This window comes from Hemiscyllium ocellatum, chromosome 25 (assembly GCF_020745735.1).
Source record: "Hemiscyllium ocellatum isolate sHemOce1 chromosome 25, sHemOce1.pat.X.cur, whole genome shotgun sequence".
NCBI lineage: Eukaryota > Metazoa > Chordata > Chondrichthyes > Orectolobiformes > Hemiscylliidae > Hemiscyllium > Hemiscyllium ocellatum.
In genome coordinates, this window is record NC_083425.1 from 624,883 (window position 1) to 644,486 (window position 19,604).

A 19,604-nucleotide genomic window follows, 5' to 3' on the forward strand; every position below is an offset into this window, starting at 1 on the left:
TACTCACACAAACATACAGACACACACACACACACACACACACACCATCTATCTATTGTGTCATTCTAATTCAATATCGCTATTTATTTCTGTATAATTCCTTTAAATCTGTTGCAGTGTCAGGCCATGAGATGGGGAAGGGAACTGATTTCCATGCTGCTAAGGTAAGTGAAGATGTTTCTGTGAAAATAATGCAAGGCTTTGATGTCACATCAATTCAACGTGTTTCCATTTCAGTTTTACACTCTAATTGCAAACCGCATACTATCGTTATTCAGCTGCCTGAAATGTTTCATTGGACATGATGGTTTATTTAAACATTTCTAGAGAAATAGTAGCAGGAGGTCTGAAACAGGCAATACAGAGACACCATTCCACAAGGGTCCTCTCAACTAAAAACAAACAGTATCGAATCAGAGCTGAAAATGTGTTGCTGGAAAAGCGCAGCAGGTCAGGCAGCATCCAAGGAACAGGAAATTCGACGTTTCGGGCATAAGCCCTTCATCTCTGATCTCCAGCATCTGCAGTCCTCACTTTCTCCCAGTATAGAAACAGAACAAGGCTGTGGGGAGTGGGGGTGGTGGAGAGAATCTAACAAAGATACCCATTCAATCAAACAAACATCAAAATATTTATGGCATTTCCCCTGTGAAGATCATGTTGATATTGTTGTGAATAACTGTATCCTCAATGTTACACTGGTACAAATGATGCTGCAGTCACCCTTTCCCATGTTCAGTAAATGTTCCTGATCCTTGAAAACCATTCCACGTATCAGCTTCCCAGAAACAAAGTCACGCAGAGCTTATGAAATCTTCAGCTCAGAGACCACAGTATTGTCTTCTGTCAGTGCGGCACTCCCTCAGCACTGACCCTCCGACAGTGCGGCACTCCCTCAGCACTGACCCTCCGACAGTGCGGCACTCCCTCAGCACTGACCCTCCGACAGTGCGGCACTCCCTCAGCACTGACCCTTCGACAGTGTGGCACTCCCTCAGCACTGACCCTCCGACAGTGCGGCACTCGCTCAGCACTGACCCTCCGACAGTGCGGCACTCCCTCAGCACTGACCCTCCGACAGTGCGGCACTCCCTCAGCACTGACCCTCCGACAGTGCCCACTCCCTCAGCCTGACCTTCCGACAATGTGGCACTCCCCAGCACTGACCCTCCGACAATGCGGCACTCCCTCAGTTCTGCATTTGAAGATTTAGTCTTGAGTTCATGATCAAGTTATTGCATTGGGTGTTGTATCCTGAACATTGGGATTTGGGAAGTTAACATTTCTGGAGTGGTGGCAGGATAAGGTGTTTGGTGGGGGATGGTGGGATTTATGATTTCTTTCAGTTAATATTGTTTACGAAGAGTTCTCTGTGTTTTCTGTGTGATGTCAAAGTGAGTGTGGCCCCTCAGCTCACAAATCCTCTCAGGTTGTGACAGCTGTCACCTTTATCTTGGTCCTTAGACACCAAGAGACGCTGAGGAACTGAAATCAAAAGAAGATATGAGAGCCCAAATATCATCTCTCAGGTAAGGTTACACCTTCGGGTGGAGCCAAGATTATAGCTCACCTGGTATGAACACTTGGGTGGGTTATTGACCATTGACCAATCACTCTGAGTTCCCAAGAGTGATGGAGACTTGATTGGAGTGAGGTGAAAGTGGGTACATGGAGTTAGGGACAGATGAAGAATAATTTTCTTTCATGGGACACACTGCCAGGGTGATGCTGGCAGACATATTTGGGGCATTTAAGGGACTTTTAGATCAGTGTATGTTTATGCAAGGAATGATGGGATATGGACCAAGGGCAGGCAGAAAGGATTAGTTTAATTTAGCGTCATGTTGTGGGCTGAAGGGTTCATTCCTGTACTCTACTGTTTGATGTTCTAAATCAGGATGGTGTGTGTCCTGCAGGGGAACATGCAGGGGCTGGTGTTCCCATGTATTGCTGCCCTTGTCCTTCGAGATGGAAATGCTCATGGGTTTGGAAGGTGCTGTCTGAGGATCTTTGGTGAATTTCTGCAGTGCATCTTGTAGATGGTACACACTGAGTGTTGGTGGCTTAGGGAGTGGATATTTTTGGATGTGGTGCCAATCAAGCAGGGGCTGCTTTGCCCTGGATGGTGTTGAGCTTCTTGAGTGTTGTTGGACCTGCCCCCATCCAGGGCAAGTGAGGAGTATTCCATCACACTCCTGACTTGTGCCTTGTAGACGGTGGACAGGCTTTGGGGAGTCAGGAAGGGAGTTACTCACCACGATATTCCCAGCTTCTGACCTAGCCTTTAAAGAGAGTGTTTGTGTGGTGAGTCCAGTTGGATCATATGCTGATGTGTGGTCTGTAGCTATTCTTACTGGAGTCAGGATCTGGTGGGTGAGTCTGACCCACCTGGCTCATGATTGACTAATGCTCATCATTATTGGGAGCATAATTGACTGTTAATGGCTACTTGGGAAAATCAGTTGTCCTGACAGTTGATGGACATAGCAGCTTTGTGTTGGACATAGCAGCTTTGTGGTGCAGTCCTACCTTGTCTTTGGTTCTCACTTGCATCCTGCACCCATTCTAGTTTAACAACCTGCAGGGAGACGCGAGCTGGACACATTATTTCAAAAGTGGCCTCACCAATGTCCTGTACAGCGGTAACATGACATTCTCACTCTGATACGCAGTGGGTCTGAGTAATAAAGGCATGTGTGCCAAATGCTGCCTTCGCCACCCTGTCTATGTGCACTCCATGTGAACCTGCATCTCTGGGTCCCTCTGTTCAACCACACTCCCCTGGGCCCTACCATCAACTGAGTTAGTCCTGCTCTGGTTTGCCTTACTAAAATACAACACCTTGCATTTATCTAAATTAAACTCTATCTGCCACTTCTCAACCCATTTAATCAAGACCTGTCCATAATCTTAGATAGCCTTCTGCACTGTCCACTATATCACCAATTCTAGTGTCATCTGCAAACGTACAAACCATCTCTCCTATATTCTCATCCAAATCATTTATATAAATGACACACAATAGTGGTCCCAGAATCCATCCTTGTGGTACACCACTGATCACGGACCTCCCAGTCTGAAATATAACCCCCCACCACTACCCTCTGGCTTGGAGGTAGGAGATAATTTTGTCGCCAACTGGCCAACTCTCCTTAGATCCTATGTGATCTAACCTTACTAAAGAAACCTTGTGGAACACTGTGGAAAGCCTTGCTAAAGTCACCAATTCATTACCCACCAAAGGTGAGATAGCCCCAGCCCACTCCCATCACCTGCCTTACATTGAGCCAAGCTCTCCCTCTCATAGGTGGGACCTCTTCAGTTCCAATAAAAGTCTAACCTTTGCCTCTCTGTTAAATCCTTTTTATTATCACAGTTTTTAGGTCATGTGCTTGTGTGGATTTCTGATTTTAGACCCATCTTTCCAGCTGTGACGAGCCACACCAAACTGAAATGTTCACTCCGTTCCTCTCTGCACACATCCTGCTGCATTCCCCTCGCACTTCTTGTGTTTAGTTCTGTTCCATTTTGATCTGATTATAATCGGTTTGTTTTAAACAGCTTCTATGGAAGCATCTTTTGATTATTTAATCTCCTTTTTTCCAATCAGGGACACGGTGAAAAATATTGATGAGGAATTGAAAGAAATACGCAAATTTCAGCAAACCAGCAGCAAAGACCGGGGCGAGATGCAGAAACAGGTCAGAAAACTGGGCATTGGGGAACAGTGGGATATAAAGGAAAAACATGGAAAAATCATGGGGTGAGATGGGTAAGTGGAGCAACAGTGGAGTTTATGGGGCAGAGTATTCTTTGGTAACAAGAGATTGGTTAGTGTTAATGTTCTAAGGGACCTGGGTATCCTGATGCAGATCTGTCAAGCCATTAAGAAGGCAAATAGTCTGTTGACCTTCTTCAGAAAGGGATTGTCGGCCAAGGGTCAGGTTGTCTTGTTGCAATTGTATAGAGTTTTAGTGAGAGCTGTCCTAGAGGATTGTGTTCAGTTCAGTCTCATCATCAAAGGAAGGGATTGAAATGGCACTGAGGGAGTGCACTGGAGGTTCAACAGATTAACCTGCAGTTCCAAAGAATGAGTGGGATCTCACTGAAAATTACACAATTGTTCTGGGATGTGACAGGATTGATGTGGATGGGATTGTTCCCCCAGCTGGTGGAACCAGGATTAGACTGAAAGGTCAGTCTCAGGATAAGGGCAGGGCGTTTGAAATTTAGTTCCACAGGGAATCGTCACTCAGAGGATGGTGAATTTTTGAAATTGTCTACCTGAGAAGATTCCTGCGTTCGGCAGAGAGGGGGAAATCAGTCAATGTTTCTGCTCCTCATCACGATGCAGTGATCCCAGGGTTAGAGAGGGGGAAATCAGCCAGGGATCCTGCTCCTGATCACTATGCAGTGATCTCTGGATTATGTAGACAGGGGGAAACCAGTTGATGTAATATAATTGTTTTTACAAAAGATCTTTGATAAGGTACCACATTAGGCAACTCAATGCGACGAGAGCTCATGGTGTTGGAGATGATATATATGTATTAGTATGGATAAAAGATTGGTCAACAATTAAAAGACAGAGTTAGGATAAGGGGCATTTTCAGATGGCAACCTACAAAGGTGAACCCCCCAGGATCAATCAGGACCGAGATCCACAAACAGGACAACATATATTCATGAGGAAGGGAAAATGTTGTATCACCAAGTCAGTGGATGACACAAAAACAGCTGGAGAGGCAAGTACTGATGATGGCACAGAGTCTCCACACGAATATGGACAGGTAACGTGAGGATAGTGATATAGTGCAGGAGAAATGTGGGATTATGCATTTTTTCAGAGATAATCACGGGTCTTCATATTATTTGAATGAACAAAGACTGTAGAAAACTACGGTCCAGTGGGATTGGGGAGTTCTGATGCATGGATCACAAAAAGCTAGCATCCAAGTTTACTGGGTAATAAGGAAGGTAAATAAAATATCGGCCTTTATTTCAAAGGGAATGGAGGGTAAGATCAGGGACAGTTTTCTTAAGCTATAGGAACACAGATCAGACCAGAGCTGGGATTCTGGCAGCAAATCAGAGTCCCCTATCTGAGGAAAGATAAACTGCTGTTGGAGGCGATTGGAGAGAGACGTCACCCAGCTGATCCAGTGTTTGGAAGGAGGAGACTTGGCCTGGACTCTTTGGAGTTTTGAAGAATGTGGGGCAACGTTACTGAAACATGGGGAAGCTGAGAGGGTGGACACAGAAAGGTTATTTCACTGTTGGGGGAGTCTATAGGACTAGACAACATAATCTCAGAGTATAGCATTGCCCATTCAGAGGGCACTGAATCTGTGGAATTCTTTATCCCAGACGGCTGTCAAAGCTGGGTTTTATTAAATGTATTTGGGACTTAGAGAGACAGATTTTTTAATTAATGAAGGAGTTAAAAGTTATGGGAAAAAGGCAGGAAAGTGGAATGGAGGATTATCAGATCAGCCGTGACCTCACTGAATGGGAAAGCAGACTTGATGAGCAGAATGGCTGACTTTTCTTTGGTATGTTCTTTGGGAAGAGGGGAACTCAGGCAGAATTCCTGCTCCTGATCACTGTCTAGTCACCTCTGGGTTGGGGAGGGGGAATTTACTCGCACAAACTGACTGTCTCTCCCTGTCAGATATTTCTGTTTCACGAGTGGAACCCTGTCTTAAACTTGCCCTGGTTCAGGGCTATAACAGCCTGATGAAAGTTGATGCATCTGAGTGTTCAGACTCCATCTCAGAGCAGAATATCCTCCAATCTTCTCGTCAGGAGCTGGTCTCGTGTGTGATTGCTGCTTGTTTGCAGGATGTGGCTGTGAAGTAATTCTGTCTTGTGTTCTCGTCAGTTGGATAAGTTGGGGCCAGTCCTGGAGAAAATCATGAGCTCTTCCTGTGCCCTGCTGGGAATGAGCCTGGGTCTGGAGACGGAAGCCACCTGCCCGGTCTGCAGTTTAGATGTCAGTCAAGACGCCAGCAACCTGTGTCAACGTTTCCAGAAACTGCAGGATACAGTTAACAACCTTACAGAAGGCAAGGTACAGTATTGGGATGGAGCAGGGAAAGCTGCTCCTGTATTAAACAGAATCGACTATTCCCTCCACCTTCACTCGACCAGAGCCACCTCCATGACTCACAAACAAAAACAGAAATTGATGGAAAAGCTCAGCAGATCTGAGAGAAATCAGAGTGAACGTTTTGGGTCCAGTGACCCTTCCTCAGAACTCCATGGCTGTTATTTTTTCCCTCTGTCAGGAAACAAATTGAGATGAAGAATTTTACGAGTGAAGGTATCTGTGTGGCAACAGGATGCAGAGACATTCCCCACCACACAGGGCAGGACTGAGGAAGGGGGAGAGACGTTCCCCACGACACAGGGCAGGACTGAGGAAGGGGGAGAGACATTCCCCACCACACAGGGCAGGACTGAGGAAGGGGGAGAGACGTTTCCCACCTCAGGACTGAGGAAGGGGGAGAGACGTTCCCCACGACACAGGGCAGGACTGAGGAAGGGGGAGAGACGTTCCCCACGACACAGGGCAGGACTGAGGAAGGGGGAGAGACGTTCCCCACCTCAGGACTGAGGAAGGGGGAGAGACGTTCCCCACGACACAGGACAGGACTGAGGAAGGGGGAGAGACGTTCCCCACGACACAGGGCAGGACTGAGGAAGGGGGAGAGACGTTCCCCACGACACAGGGCAGGACTGAGGAAGGGGGAGAGACGTTCCCCACGACACAGGGCAGGACTGAGGAAGGGGGAGAGATGTTCCCCACGACACAGGACAGGACTGAGGAAGGGGGAGAGACGTTCCCCACGACACAGGACAGGACTGAGGAAGGGGGAGAGACGTTCCCCACGACACAGGGCAGGACTGAGGAAGGGGGAGAGACGTTCCCCACGACACAGGGCAGGACTGAGGAAGGGGGAGAGACGTTCCCCACGACACAGGGCAGGACTGAGGAAGGGGGAGAGATGTTCCCCACGACACAGGACAGGACTGAGGAAGGGGGAGAGACGTTCCCCACGACACAGGACAGGACTGAGGAAGGGGGAGAGATGTGCAATACTCAGGTGCAGCTACGATCTGTTTCTAATGAGCTGGACTGGACATCACATCCCATCGACAGCTAAAGCTCCACTGAACAGGGAACGTGCATTCAGTACATCTGTCCGATACTGGCCCCGAGATAAAACTAGCCCAGTGTACCCCAGTATCCCAGTACCCCAGCACCCCAGCACCCCAGTACCCCAATACTCCAGTACCCCAGTACCCATGTACCCCAGTACTCCAGTATCCCAGCACTCCAGTACCCCAGTACTCCAGTACCCATGTACCCCAGTACCCCAGTATTCCAGCACTCCAGTACCCCAATACTCCAGTACCCCAGTACTCCACTACCCCAGTACCCCAGGACTCCAGTACCATAGCACCCCAGTACCACAGTACCCCAGCAGCCCAATACCCCAGTATCCCAGTACCCCAGGATTCGAGTACTCCAGTACCCCAGCACTCCAGTACCCCAATACTCCAGTACTCCAGTACCCCAGGACTCCAGTACCATAGCACCCCAGTACCCTAGTACCCCAGTACTCCTGTACTCCAGTATCCATGTATCCCAGTACCCCAGTACTCCAGTACTCCTGTACCCCAGGACTCCAGTACTCCAGTACCCCTGTACCCCAGTACCACAGTACCCCTGTACACCAGGACTCCAGTACCACAGTACCCCTGTACCCCAATACTCCAGTACCCCAGTACACCACTACTCCAGTACCCCAATGCTCCAGTACCCTAGTACTCCTGTACCCCAGGACTCCAGTACCCCAGTATCCCTGTACCCCAGTACTCCAGTACCCCAGTACCCCTGTACTCCAGTACCCCTGTACTCCAGTACTCCAGTACCCCAGTACACCACTACTCCACTACTCCAGTACCCCAGCACCCCTGTACTCCAGTACCCCTGTACTCCAGTACTCCAGTACCCCAGTACACCACTACTCCACTACTCCAGTACCCCAGTACTCCAGCACTCCAGTACCCCAGTACACCAGTACCCCGTACCCCTGTACCCCAGTACTCCAGTACCCCAGTACCCCTGCACTCTAGTACCCCTGCACTCTAGTACCCCAGTACCCCAAAATCCCAGTACTCCAGCACACCAGTGCTTCAGTCCTCTAGTACCCCAGTACACCAGTACTCTAGTACACCAGTACTTTAGTACTCCAGTACTTCAGTACCCCAGTATTCCAGTACTCCAGTACCCCAGCACTCCAGTACCCCAGCACTCCAGTACTCCAGTATCCCATTACTCCAGCACTCCAGTACCCCAGCACTCCAGTACTCCAGTATCCCATTACTCCAGCACTCCAGTATTCTAGTACCCCAGAACCCAAGTACTCCAGTACCCCTGTACCCCTATACCCCTGTATCCCAGGACTCCAGTACTCTAGTACACCAGTACTTCAGTATCCCAGTACTCTAGTACTCCAGTACCCCAGTACCCCTAAACCCCAGTACTCCAGTACTCCTGTACCCCAGCACTCCTGTACCCCAGTACCCCAGTACTCCAGTACCCCAAAACCCCAGGACTCCATTACTCCAGTACACCAGTACTCCAGTACTCTTGTACCCCAGTACCGCAGTACCCCTGTACCCCAGGACTCCAGTACCCCAGTACCCCAGTACCCCAATACTCCAGTACTCCAGCATTTCAGTACCCCTGTACCTCAGTACTCCAGTACCCCAGGACACCAGTACTCCAGTATCCCAATACTCCAGTACCCTAGTACTCCTGTACCCCAGGTCTCCAGTACCCCTGTAGCTCAGTACTCCAGTACCCCAGGACACCACTACTCCAGTACCCCAGTACTCCAGTACCCCAGTACCCCTGTACTCCGGTACCCCTGTACTCCAGTACCCCAGTACACCACTACTCCACTACTCCAGTACCCCAATACTCCAGCACTCCAGTACTCCAGTACCCCATTCCCCTGTACCCCAGTACTCCAGTACCCCAATACTCCAGCACTCCAGTACCCCAGTACACCAGTACCCCGTACCCCTGTACCCCAGTACCCCAGTACTCCAGTACCCCAGTACCCCTGCACTCTAGTACCCCAGTACCCCAAAATCCCAGTACTCCAGCACACCAGTGCTTCAGTCCTCTAGTACCCCAGTACACCAGTACTCTAGTACACCAGTACTCTAGTACACCAGTACTTTAGTACTCCAGTACTTTAGTACTCCAGTACTTCAGTACCCCAGTATTCCAGTACTCCAGTACCCTTGCACTCCAGTACCCCAGCACTCCAGTACCCCAGTACCCCAGCACTCCTGTACCCCAGTATCCCATTACTCCAGCACTCCAGCACTCCAGTACCCCAGTACTCTAGTACCCCAGAACCCCAGTACTCCAGTACCCCTGTACCCCTATACCCCTGTATCCCAGGACTCCAGTACTCTAGTACACCAGTACTTCAGTATCCCAGTACTCCAGTACCCCAGGACTCTAGTACCCCAGTACTCCTAAACCTCAGTACTCCAGTACTCCTGTACCCCAGCACTCCTGTACCCCAGCACTCCTGTACCCCAGTACTCCAGTACCCCAGGACTCCAGTACTCCAGTACCCCAGTATTCCAGTACCCCGGTACCCCAGTACTCCAGTACTCCAACACTCCTGTACCCCAGTACCTCTGCACTCTAGTACCCCAGTACCCCAAAACCCCAGTACTCCAGTACTCCAGTACCCCAGTACCCCAGTACCCCAGTACTCCAGTACTCCAGTACTCTAGTACTCTAGTACTCCAGTACTTCAGTACCCCTGTACTCCAGTACTGCAGTAACCCCAGTACCCCTGCAATACAGTACCCGAGTGCTCCAGTACCCCTGTGCCCCTACACTCCAGTACCCCAGTACCCCAGCACTCCTGTACCCCAGTCCCCCATTACTCCAGCACTCCAGTACCCCTGCACTCCAGTACCCCAGTACCCCAGTACTCCAGTATCCCTGTACACCGGAACCCCAGTACCCCAGTACACCAGAACCCAAGTACCCCAATACACCAGAACCCAAGTACCCCAATACTCCAGTACCCCAGTATCTCAGTACACCAGGACCCTGGCACTCTTGTACCCCAGTACCCCAGAACCCCAGTACCCCAGTACTCCAACACACCAGCACTCCAGCACTCCAGCACCCCAATACACCAGTACCCCATTACCTCAGTACCCCAGTATTCCAGCACTCCAGTACCCCAGCACTCCAGTACTCCAGTACCCCAGTACTCCAGTACCCCACTACCTCAGTACTCCATTACTCCAGTACCCCAGTACCCCAGTACTCCAGTACCCCACTACCTCAGTACTCCAGTACTCCAGTACCCCACTACCTCAGTACTCCAGTACTCCAGTACCCCAGTACTCCAGTACCCCACTACCTCAGTACTCCAGTACTCCAGTACCCCACTACCTCAGTACTCCATTACCCCAGCACCCCAGTACCCCAGCACTCGTGTATCCCAGCACTCCAGTACCCAGTATTCCGGTACTCCGGTACTTGAGTACAGATGGCAATAAAATTGAATAATCTAATTTAAGCAAAATCTCCAGGCATGAAAGCTAAACCCTCCATTTTCCTCTTTGCCCAAGTCTTTATCCCAAGTCTCTGTCCCCAGCGTCCAATCCTGTTGCAGACTGGGCTCCTTATTTGCTCTCCCAAACAGAGTCATTATTTGAACATTCTGATCAAATCTCTCCTCCTTCCTTTTTGCTCCAAGGAGAAAACTCACAGCTTCTCCAGTATCAGATGTTTAACAAAACGTAGCAGGCAATCCTTCTATGTTTGTCTCTGACTAAATCCAAGGATTTTCATCATCATTTCGGAGCTCCCTGCTGATGACAGAGATTTCTGCACAAGCTTTCCAGACCTCCACCTGTTTTAAGGTTTTTCTTTTTATTCTTTCCAACAAAAAACACAATTTAAATGTCAGTGCCTTCAGTGTTGCCTCCCACCTTCCTGTTCATTCTGACAGGTCTATGTGGCTCCTGGAGCTTTCTTCTGATCATCTCCCTTTTTTTTAATGTTTCCTAAATTTTGCAAACTTTGGAAATGTGCCCGGGACCCTGAAGCTCAGGTCAGCATCGGCCTAGTGCTGAACCGCACGTTATATTTCCTTTAGTTTAAACGTTCGGGCGCACCTTCTGCTCTCTGTCCCTCAACAATATTCCAATAACGCTACGACTGTTGTCATTCACTTGGTTGTATCGTTGCTGATGATGATGGGCTTTCATCCGAAACATTGATTTCCCTGCTCCCCGGATGCTGCCTGACCTGCTGCGCTTTTCCAGCAACACTCTCATCTAAACTCTAGTTTCCAGCATCTGCAGTCCTCACTTTTGCCGGGTATCGTTGCCGATGACTGTATTAAATTTTATCCCATGCTGACAAACAGTTTGATGTGATCTTTTTGTTTCCACCTTTCTGTATCCCTGAGCCATGGCAGATGTAGGCTATTCACCCCATCCATTCCGGATGAAGGGCTTATTCCCGAAACATTGACTCTCCTGCTCCTCGGATGCTGCCTGACCTGCTGGGCTTTTCCAGCAGCACAATCTCAACTTCTACCCAGCGAGTCAGTTTCATTCACTGAGATCATGGCTGACTTGGTAATCCTCTTTCCCATTTTCCAGCCTTTCCCCCCCACCCCTACTTACCTTCCTGATTAAATCTGTGTCCCTCTCAGATATTCTGTTCTCTGCACCAAGGCAAGTACAGCCCAGAGCAGTGAGATTAGGGCGGCACGGTGGCACAGTGGTTAGCACTGCTGCCTCACAGCGCCAGGGACCTGGGTTCAATTCCCACCTCAGGCGACTGACTGTGTGGAGTTTGCACGTTCTCCCCGTGTCTGCGTGGGTTTCCTCCGGGTGCTCCGGCTTCCTCCCACAGTCACAAAGATGTGCGGGTCAGGTGAATTGGCCATGCTAAATTGCCCATAGTGTTAGGTAAGGGGTAAATGTAGGGGTATGGGTGGGTTGCGCTTCGGCGGGTCGGTGTGGACTTGTTGGGCCGAAGGGCCTGTTTCCACACTGTAAGTCTAATCTAATAATGTGGCAGGGTACAGACAGACCCATATCCATCTCTGTGTCACATTGTCACCCAGTGTCCCTTCTCTCATGCGTATGTCTCCATCCTCCCACAGCCCCCTCGACCCACCGTGTGTGTAATACTGTCCTGTCCAGTTACATCTCTCCCAATTCTTGCAGGACCTGGAACTGCAGACACAGCTGCAAAAACACATTCTGCAGCTCCAGGGCGAGTGTGAGAGACTTAACACAATGACCAGCCAACTTCTACAGGAAGACCAACTCCATCAGAGAAACATTGAGGTGGGTGACACACCGAGACCAACCTGAAATCTGCTCCAACCTGACACCATCATTAAACTGAACACAAACATGGCCAGAGGAAATGTTCAGATCAGGATCAAACTCTGCTCAGTCTCAGAGGAAATGGTCACACTAGTGTGCTCACACGGTCTCCCACAGACAGCAGAATTCACTTCTTTAACAAAATCAATTCAGAATTTAAGGAGCTGCCTTAGGGGAACATCACCTCAAGCAGCAACGGAGCATTTCACATCAGCATCTGCCATAAAACAGGCCAGCAATGCACACACGGTGGGAGCTGGGTATTACCGACAGCAATAAACACACGGTGGGAGCTGGGTATTACCGACAGCAATAAACACACGGTGGGAGCTGGGTATTACCGACAGCAATAAACACACGGTGGGAGCTGGGTATTACCGACAGCAATAAACACACGGTGGGAGCTGGGTATTACCGACAGCAATAAACACACGGTGGGAGCTGGGTATTACCGACAGAGGGGGCTGGTTATTATGGACAGAGGGGGCTGGTTATTATGGTCAGAGGGGGCTGGTTATTATGGACAGAGGCGGCTGGTTATTATGGTCAGAAGGAGCTGGTTATTATGGTCAGAAGGAGCTGGTTATTATGGTCAGGGGGGCTGGTTATTATGGTCAGAGGGGGCTGGTTATTATGGACAGTGGGAGCTGGTTATTATGGACAGGGGGAACTGGTTATTATGGACAGAGGGGGCTGGTTATTATGGTCAGAGGGGGCTGGTTATTATGGACAGTGGGAGCTGGTTATTATGGTCAGAGGGGGCTGGTTATTATGGTCAGAGGGGGCTGGTTATTATGGACAGTGGGAGCTGGTTATTATGGTCAGAGGGGGCTGGTTATTATGGTCAGAGGGGGCTGGTTATTATGGACAGAGGGGGCTGGTTATTATGGTCAGAGGGGGCTGGTTATTATGGACAGAGAGAGCTGGTTATTATGGACAGAGGGGGCTGGTTATTATGGTCAGAGGGGGCTGGTTATTATGGTCAGAGGGGGCTGGTTATTATGGACAGGGGGAACTGGTTATTATGGACAGGGGGAACTGGTTATTATGGACGGGGGGGCTGGTTATTATGGACAGAGGGAACTGGTTATTATGGTCAGAGGGGGCTGGTTATTATGGACAGAGAGAGCTGGTTATTATGGACAGAGGGGGCTGGTTATTATGGACAGGGGGGGCTGGTTATTATCGACAGAGGGGGCTGGTTATTATGGACAGAGAGAGCTGGTTATTATGGACAGAGGGGGCTGGTTATTATGGACAGAGGGGGCTGGTTATTATGGACAGGGGGAGCTGGTTATTATGGACAGGGGGAGCTGGTTATTATGGTCAGAGGGGGCTGGTTATTATGGACAGGGGGAACTGGTTATTATGGTCAGAGGGGGCTGGTTATTATGGACAGGGGGAACTGGTTATTATGGTCAGAGGGGGCTGGTTATGATGGTCAGAGGGAACTGGTTATTATTTATCGAGAGTTAACTGTAGTTCCTCTCCTCCATTTTCAGGCTTTGAATGAGTCACTGAATCGTTTGGAGCGAAAATGTTGTGAAGGGGTAAGTCGTTCTTCAGAATCTGAGGTCTGAGTGATTAGGTGGGTGCGTATGTTGCCTGTGGGGTTAGTGTGTCTGTGTGGCGTTGGTGTGTGTGGGGAGGGTTTGTTGTGTGTGGGGTGTTTGGTGTGTGTGGGTGTTTGATGTGTGGGGGGTTGGTGTGTGTGGGGTGTTTGGTGTGGGGAGGGTTTGGTGTGTGTGGGGGGGTTGGTGTGTGGGGTGTTTGGTGTGGGGAGGATTGGTGTGTGTGGGGGGTTGGTGTGTGTGTGGGGGGGGAGATTGGTGTGCATGTGTGTGTGGGGGGGTTAATGTGTCTGTGGGGTAAGTGTGTGTGTGTGTGGTTCTGTTCGCCGAGCTGGGAATTTGTGTTGCAGACGTTTCGTCCCCTGTCTAGGTGACATCCTCAGTGCTTGGGAGCCTCCTGTGAAGCGCTTCTGTGATCTTTCCTCCAGCATTTATAGTGGTTTGTCCCTGCCGCTTCCGGTTGTCAGTTCCAGCTGTCCGCTGCAATGGCCGGTATATTGGGTCCAGGTCGATGTGCTTATTAATTGAATCTGTGGAGAGTGCCATGCCTCTAGGAATTCCCTGGCCGTTCTCTGTTTGGCTTGTCCTATAATAGTAGTGTTGTCCCACTCGAATTCATGTTGCTTGTCATCTGCATGTGTGGCTACTCAGGATAGCTGGTCGTGTCATTTCGTGGCTAGTTAGTGTTCATGGATGTGGGTTGTTAGCTGTCTTCCTGTTTGTCCTATGTAGTGCTTTGTGCAGTCCTTGCATGGGATTTTGTAAACCACGGTTTTGCTCATGCTGGGTATCGGGTCCTTTGTCCTGGTGAGTTGTTGTCTGAGGGTGGCTGTTGGTTTGTGTGCTGTTATGAGTCCTAGTGGTCGCAGCAGTCTGGCTGTTAGTTCAGAAACGCTCCTGATGTATGGGAGTGTGGCTAGTCCTTTGGGTTGTGGCATGTCCTCATTCCGTTGTCTTTCCCTTAGGCATCTGTTAATGAAATTGCACGGGTATCCGTTTTTGGCGAATACCTTGTATAGGTGTTCCTCTTCCTCTTTTCGCAGTTCTGGTGTACTGCAGTGTGTTGTGGCTCTTTTGAATAGTGTCCTGATGCAGCTTCGTTTGTGTGTGTTGGGGTGGTTACTTTCATAGTTTAGGACTTGGTCTGTGTGTGTGGCTTTCCTGTGTACCCTTGTGGTGAATTCTCTGTTCGGTGTTCTCTGTACCATCACGTCTAGGAATGGGAGTTGGTTGTCCTTTTCTTCCTCTCTCGTGAATCGGATTCCTGTGAGTGTGGCGTTGATGATCCGGTGTGTGTTCTCTATTTCTGTGTTTTTAATGATTACAAAGAGGTCATCCACGTATCTGACCCAGAGGTTGGGTTGTAACTGCGGTAGGGCTGTTTGTTCTAACGTTTGCATTACTGCTTCTGCTATGAGTCCGGAGATGGGTGAGCCCATGGGGGTGCCGTTGATTTGTTCATATATCTGGTTGTTGAATGTGAAGTGTGTTGTGAGGCACAGGTCCAGTAGTTTGAGTATATAGATAGAGTACATAGAGGTGAACAGTGCCGTTACATCGAATGAGACTATGGTTTCTTCCTTGTCTATGTGTATATTTCTGATGATGTCCAAGAATTCCTGTGTTGATTGTATAGAGTGTCTGGATCCGCTGATCAGGTGTTTCAGTTTCTGCTGGAGTTCTTTAGCCAGTTTGTGTGATGGTGTCCCTGGGAGTGATACTATGGGTCTGAGTGGGATGTCTGGTTTGTGTACTTTAGGTAGTCCATAGAATCTGGGGGTGTTGTTGCTTTCCGGTTTCATTCTTTGTAATGTTACTGTGTGTGTGGGGTGGGTTGGTGTGTGGGTGGGGGCTGGGGGGAGGGGGGGAGTTGTGTATGTGTGTGTATAGTATTACTGTGTGTGGGGGGGGGTTAGTGTGTATGTGGTGTTACTGTGTGTGGGGGGTGGTGTGTGTGTGTTGGGGGGAGTTGGTGTGTGTGGGGTTAATGTGTGTGTGTGTGTGTGGGGGGGGTGTTGGTGTGTGTGGGGTTAGTGTGTGTGTGTGTGTGTGTGTGTGTGGTTGGTGTGTGTGGGGGGGAGGGTGGGGGTGGGGGTGGAACGTGGGGGTGGTGTGTGAACCTGGGGATGGTTTGATGCTGATGGGCTCCGGAAGGTGACAGTCAGTGTCGGAATTGTAAGACAGTCATAAGGAACCGAGGGACAGTCACACTGAGTCCGTGCTGATGGACAGAGTTAATAAAACTTAAAAGAGAGAAAAAGGAGAAATAAACAGGAGATGAGACACAAACTGAGACACAAACTGAGACACAAACTGAGACACAAACTGAGCAGACCAGCCTCAGCTGCAGAGTCCTACCCTGCTGCCATCTTGCAAGTTTTGTTCATGGGCTATTTGTAGGAAACTTTCAGGGTTATTATAAAATCAAAACATGCAATTCCTCCACTTTATCACAAAGTGTTCTGGATGTTTTTTTTTTCTGTTTCAAGTGTTTAAAAATTGCTAAAAATGGACATATTGTTCAGTCTTGCCCACATCAGGCATTGGTTACTGGAGATAAAGCCTAAAAAAGGATGACAGTTTTGGAGATGAAATTGTGATTTTGTTGGGATAGAGCGAGAAAAGTCAGGAGAGAAAACAGAAACTGGCAATCTCTGTGTTTCATGGTAACACTGTTTCACTTCACTTTGCCCAGAAACTTCTAAATTCTTTTTCGAAGAACTTGATGGACTCTGCTTCTGCCTCCCAGTGTTCCACATCTCAGCCATCAGCTACGTTAGCAAAACTCTCCTCGTCTTCCCCATTTGTTCTCCTGCCAATCACCTTAAATCTCTTGCTGACCTTCTCTCCCTGGCTACTTTCTGTAAACCCCTTGATTGTCCACATCCCTGTAACCCTCTCTCCTCTCTGTGTTATACCTACACTGGTGATAATGCAGGATAAGTCCAATCCCTGATCTACCTTCCTTGATAGACCATGAATTTTCTTTTTCTCTCGGTTTACTGCGGAGGTCAGTCAGTGAAAACATTCACAAGAGGCTCCCAATGTCCTTTTGCAAAAGAACACAGAAGTTTATTACAGAGAAGAAAATCACAGAGTATGTTACACTTTATGAGAACTATTTTCATGTTCTTATTACAAACATCAGAAGATACGTATTGATATTTTTTCCTAACAATAACCTCCAGATACATAGCTCTGAGTGAATCGTCAACCCTATTGTAAACACCACTTCTTTTTTATTTTGCTTTATTCTGGATCTTGAGCCAAAATGGGAACAGTGCAGGTTTAAATCGAGGACAATGGAAGGCGTTGCTTCATTTTTAAAAACCAGTTGTTGAGAGGTGATGGCCGAGTGGTGTTATCGCTGACTGTTAATCCAGAGACCAAAACAAGGGGCTGGAAAAGCACAGCCGATCAGGCAGCATCTGAGGAGCAGGAGAATCAGCGTATCAGGCATTCGCCCTTCATCAGGAACGTTAATCCAGAGACCCGGGGACCTGGCTCCATCATGGCAAATGGTGGAATTTGAATTCAATAAATATCTGGGATTAAGAGTCTAATGCTGACGATGAATTGATTGTTGGAAACCCCCATCTGGGTCACTAATGTCCCTTAGGGAAGGAAGCGGCCATCCTTACCTGGTCTGGCCTACACGTGACTCCAGACCCACAGCAATGGGGTTGACTCTTAGGGATGAGCAATAAATGCTGCCTGGCCAGCAACTCCCTCATTCCGGGAATGAATAAAGAAAGAAAATCTCATTGTGAGTTGTGTTTACACTGTTACATTGTTCAAGTGATGGAGGAAGATGTTTGAGGCCCTGTGGGAGGGGGGATGTGTTCACTGTGAGCTTCACCCAGACACACATTGTTCATTGGTTTTTCAATTAAGACGGGTCATGAAGGCCAGGAGTTACCAACATCCAAACAGCTCTCTGATTGGCTCCTGGGCAAGTGGACAGTTAGTGTGTAAACAATCAGTGCTCAGGTGTCCATATTTCAAGAGGCAACATCTCTCTGTCCTGAAGAAACCATGAACAAAACAGCAGCTAGTTATTTTCAGAGAGCCGTGGAAGGTTACTGCACAGGAAAAGGCCATTCAGCCCATCAAATCAGTGCCACTGAAAACCAGCCAACCTTTTCTGTACTCACCATTTGTACTCACCTCTAACCAGTGATGGAAAACATGACCAATTAATGAATTACTCGCCCTATTGTGCTTTTAGCAATGGACTGAAAGAGTATTAAATCAGAGATCAGAGGGACGGAGAAGAAACGACAGGGATACCTCATTGAATTCTGTGGAGTGGTGTTATTGATTGGTACTCCATTAATTTTCTTTTTCTTCATCCGTAATATCTGTGTTTGTAGATCTGTGTCTGTCTGAGGTGGCTATTTAAGAAGGGGGCAGAGTTTAAGTTCGTGGAGTTACACATCGAGAATTCATATATTGATTTCCGATAGTTAGAATTGATTTCCATGTGATAAAAAATGCTTTCTTTTCTTGTTAAGAGCAGAAATCTGGTCAGTATTTTTGTGAGAGGCTATTGGGCAGCTAAATTTGCGACTTTGATTGGATTAAATATTTTTTTCTGAGACAGTATGAGTGGGGCTCATGTATCAGCCAATTCCCCCAAGTGGGTCACAGCGAGAGATTGGGGGTCAGTCTGGGTGCTTACGACTGCAGCTGTGAAGAGTTGGGTATGGATTTAGGGGCAATGAGTGGGGCGAGGGGGGATGGTGTGTGGGACAAAGCAACTAATACAAATCACTTTCCCTGTCAGAATATCAGCCGCGCACAATTTGATGCTGTAACAGACCAGATCAACAAGATGATTCAGGGAATTCTGAACAAGATCTGTTTGCAGGAGAAGGACTGGGGCAGTATTCTTGAACAGCTCACCACAGAGATGGATTGCAAGGTAATGTCCCACAATTCTCAGACTCTGTTTCCTAATGTTTTCCCGTTGGTCAGCGAGTTTATTGCACTGGTGTGCAATGATTTATAAAATAAGTGAGCTTGCAATCACTGCTGGATTTTGTAGTCACTTTTTAGTAACAGCTACTTGGTCTCGTAATAGCTGCTGGTTTTTCTGTAATAGCTGTTGGTTTTTCTGTAATAGCTGCTGGCTTTTCTGTAATAGCTGCTGGTTTTTCCGTATTAGCTGCTGGTTTCTGGTTTCTGAACCTTCTTTGTCTCTTTCAGCTTAACCGTGTTGAGCTGGATCCATTGAAGAAGCAGTTGGAAAATAGATGGAAATCAGTTCGGAAGCAGCTGCAGAGACATAAATGTTTGGAGGAGGATGGAGCTGCAGGATTAAAGAAGTGAGTGAATGAGAATCCCTCCCTCCCCCAGCCCCAGTGATTACTGCAAACACTGAAACACAGCCAGAACCCACGTCCCATCCACACAGAAAACTCACAGCTGACTCCGGAAAGCCGGTTTGTGAACAGCAGAACTGGAAGCTACCTTTACCCCTTTTTATATTAATTTGGGGAATTATATATTACACGGTAACCCGACAATCCCAATTTTAGTTTAATAGGGGCTTCAGTGAAAGTCAGCCAA

At 48.4% G+C, this 19,604-nt stretch overlaps 1 protein-coding gene across 1 annotated transcript in view; it reads left to right on the plus strand.

The window, feature by feature from the left end:
* The window catches only part of LOC132827883 (uncharacterized), a 79,583-nt gene that overhangs the window by 34,567 nt on the left and 25,412 nt on the right, over positions 1-19,604 (plus strand). Inside the window, exons 5-12 of the mRNA XM_060844646.1 lie at positions 118-164; positions 1,465-1,529; positions 3,611-3,701; positions 5,882-6,070; positions 12,298-12,420; positions 13,965-14,012; positions 18,820-18,957; positions 19,242-19,360. Of these exons, the coding sequence (XP_060700629.1) occupies positions 118-164; positions 1,465-1,529; positions 3,611-3,701; positions 5,882-6,070; positions 12,298-12,420; positions 13,965-14,012; positions 18,820-18,957; positions 19,242-19,360 (820 nt within the window). The remainder of the gene's footprint in view (positions 1-117; positions 165-1,464; positions 1,530-3,610; positions 3,702-5,881; positions 6,071-12,297; positions 12,421-13,964; positions 14,013-18,819; positions 18,958-19,241; positions 19,361-19,604) is intronic.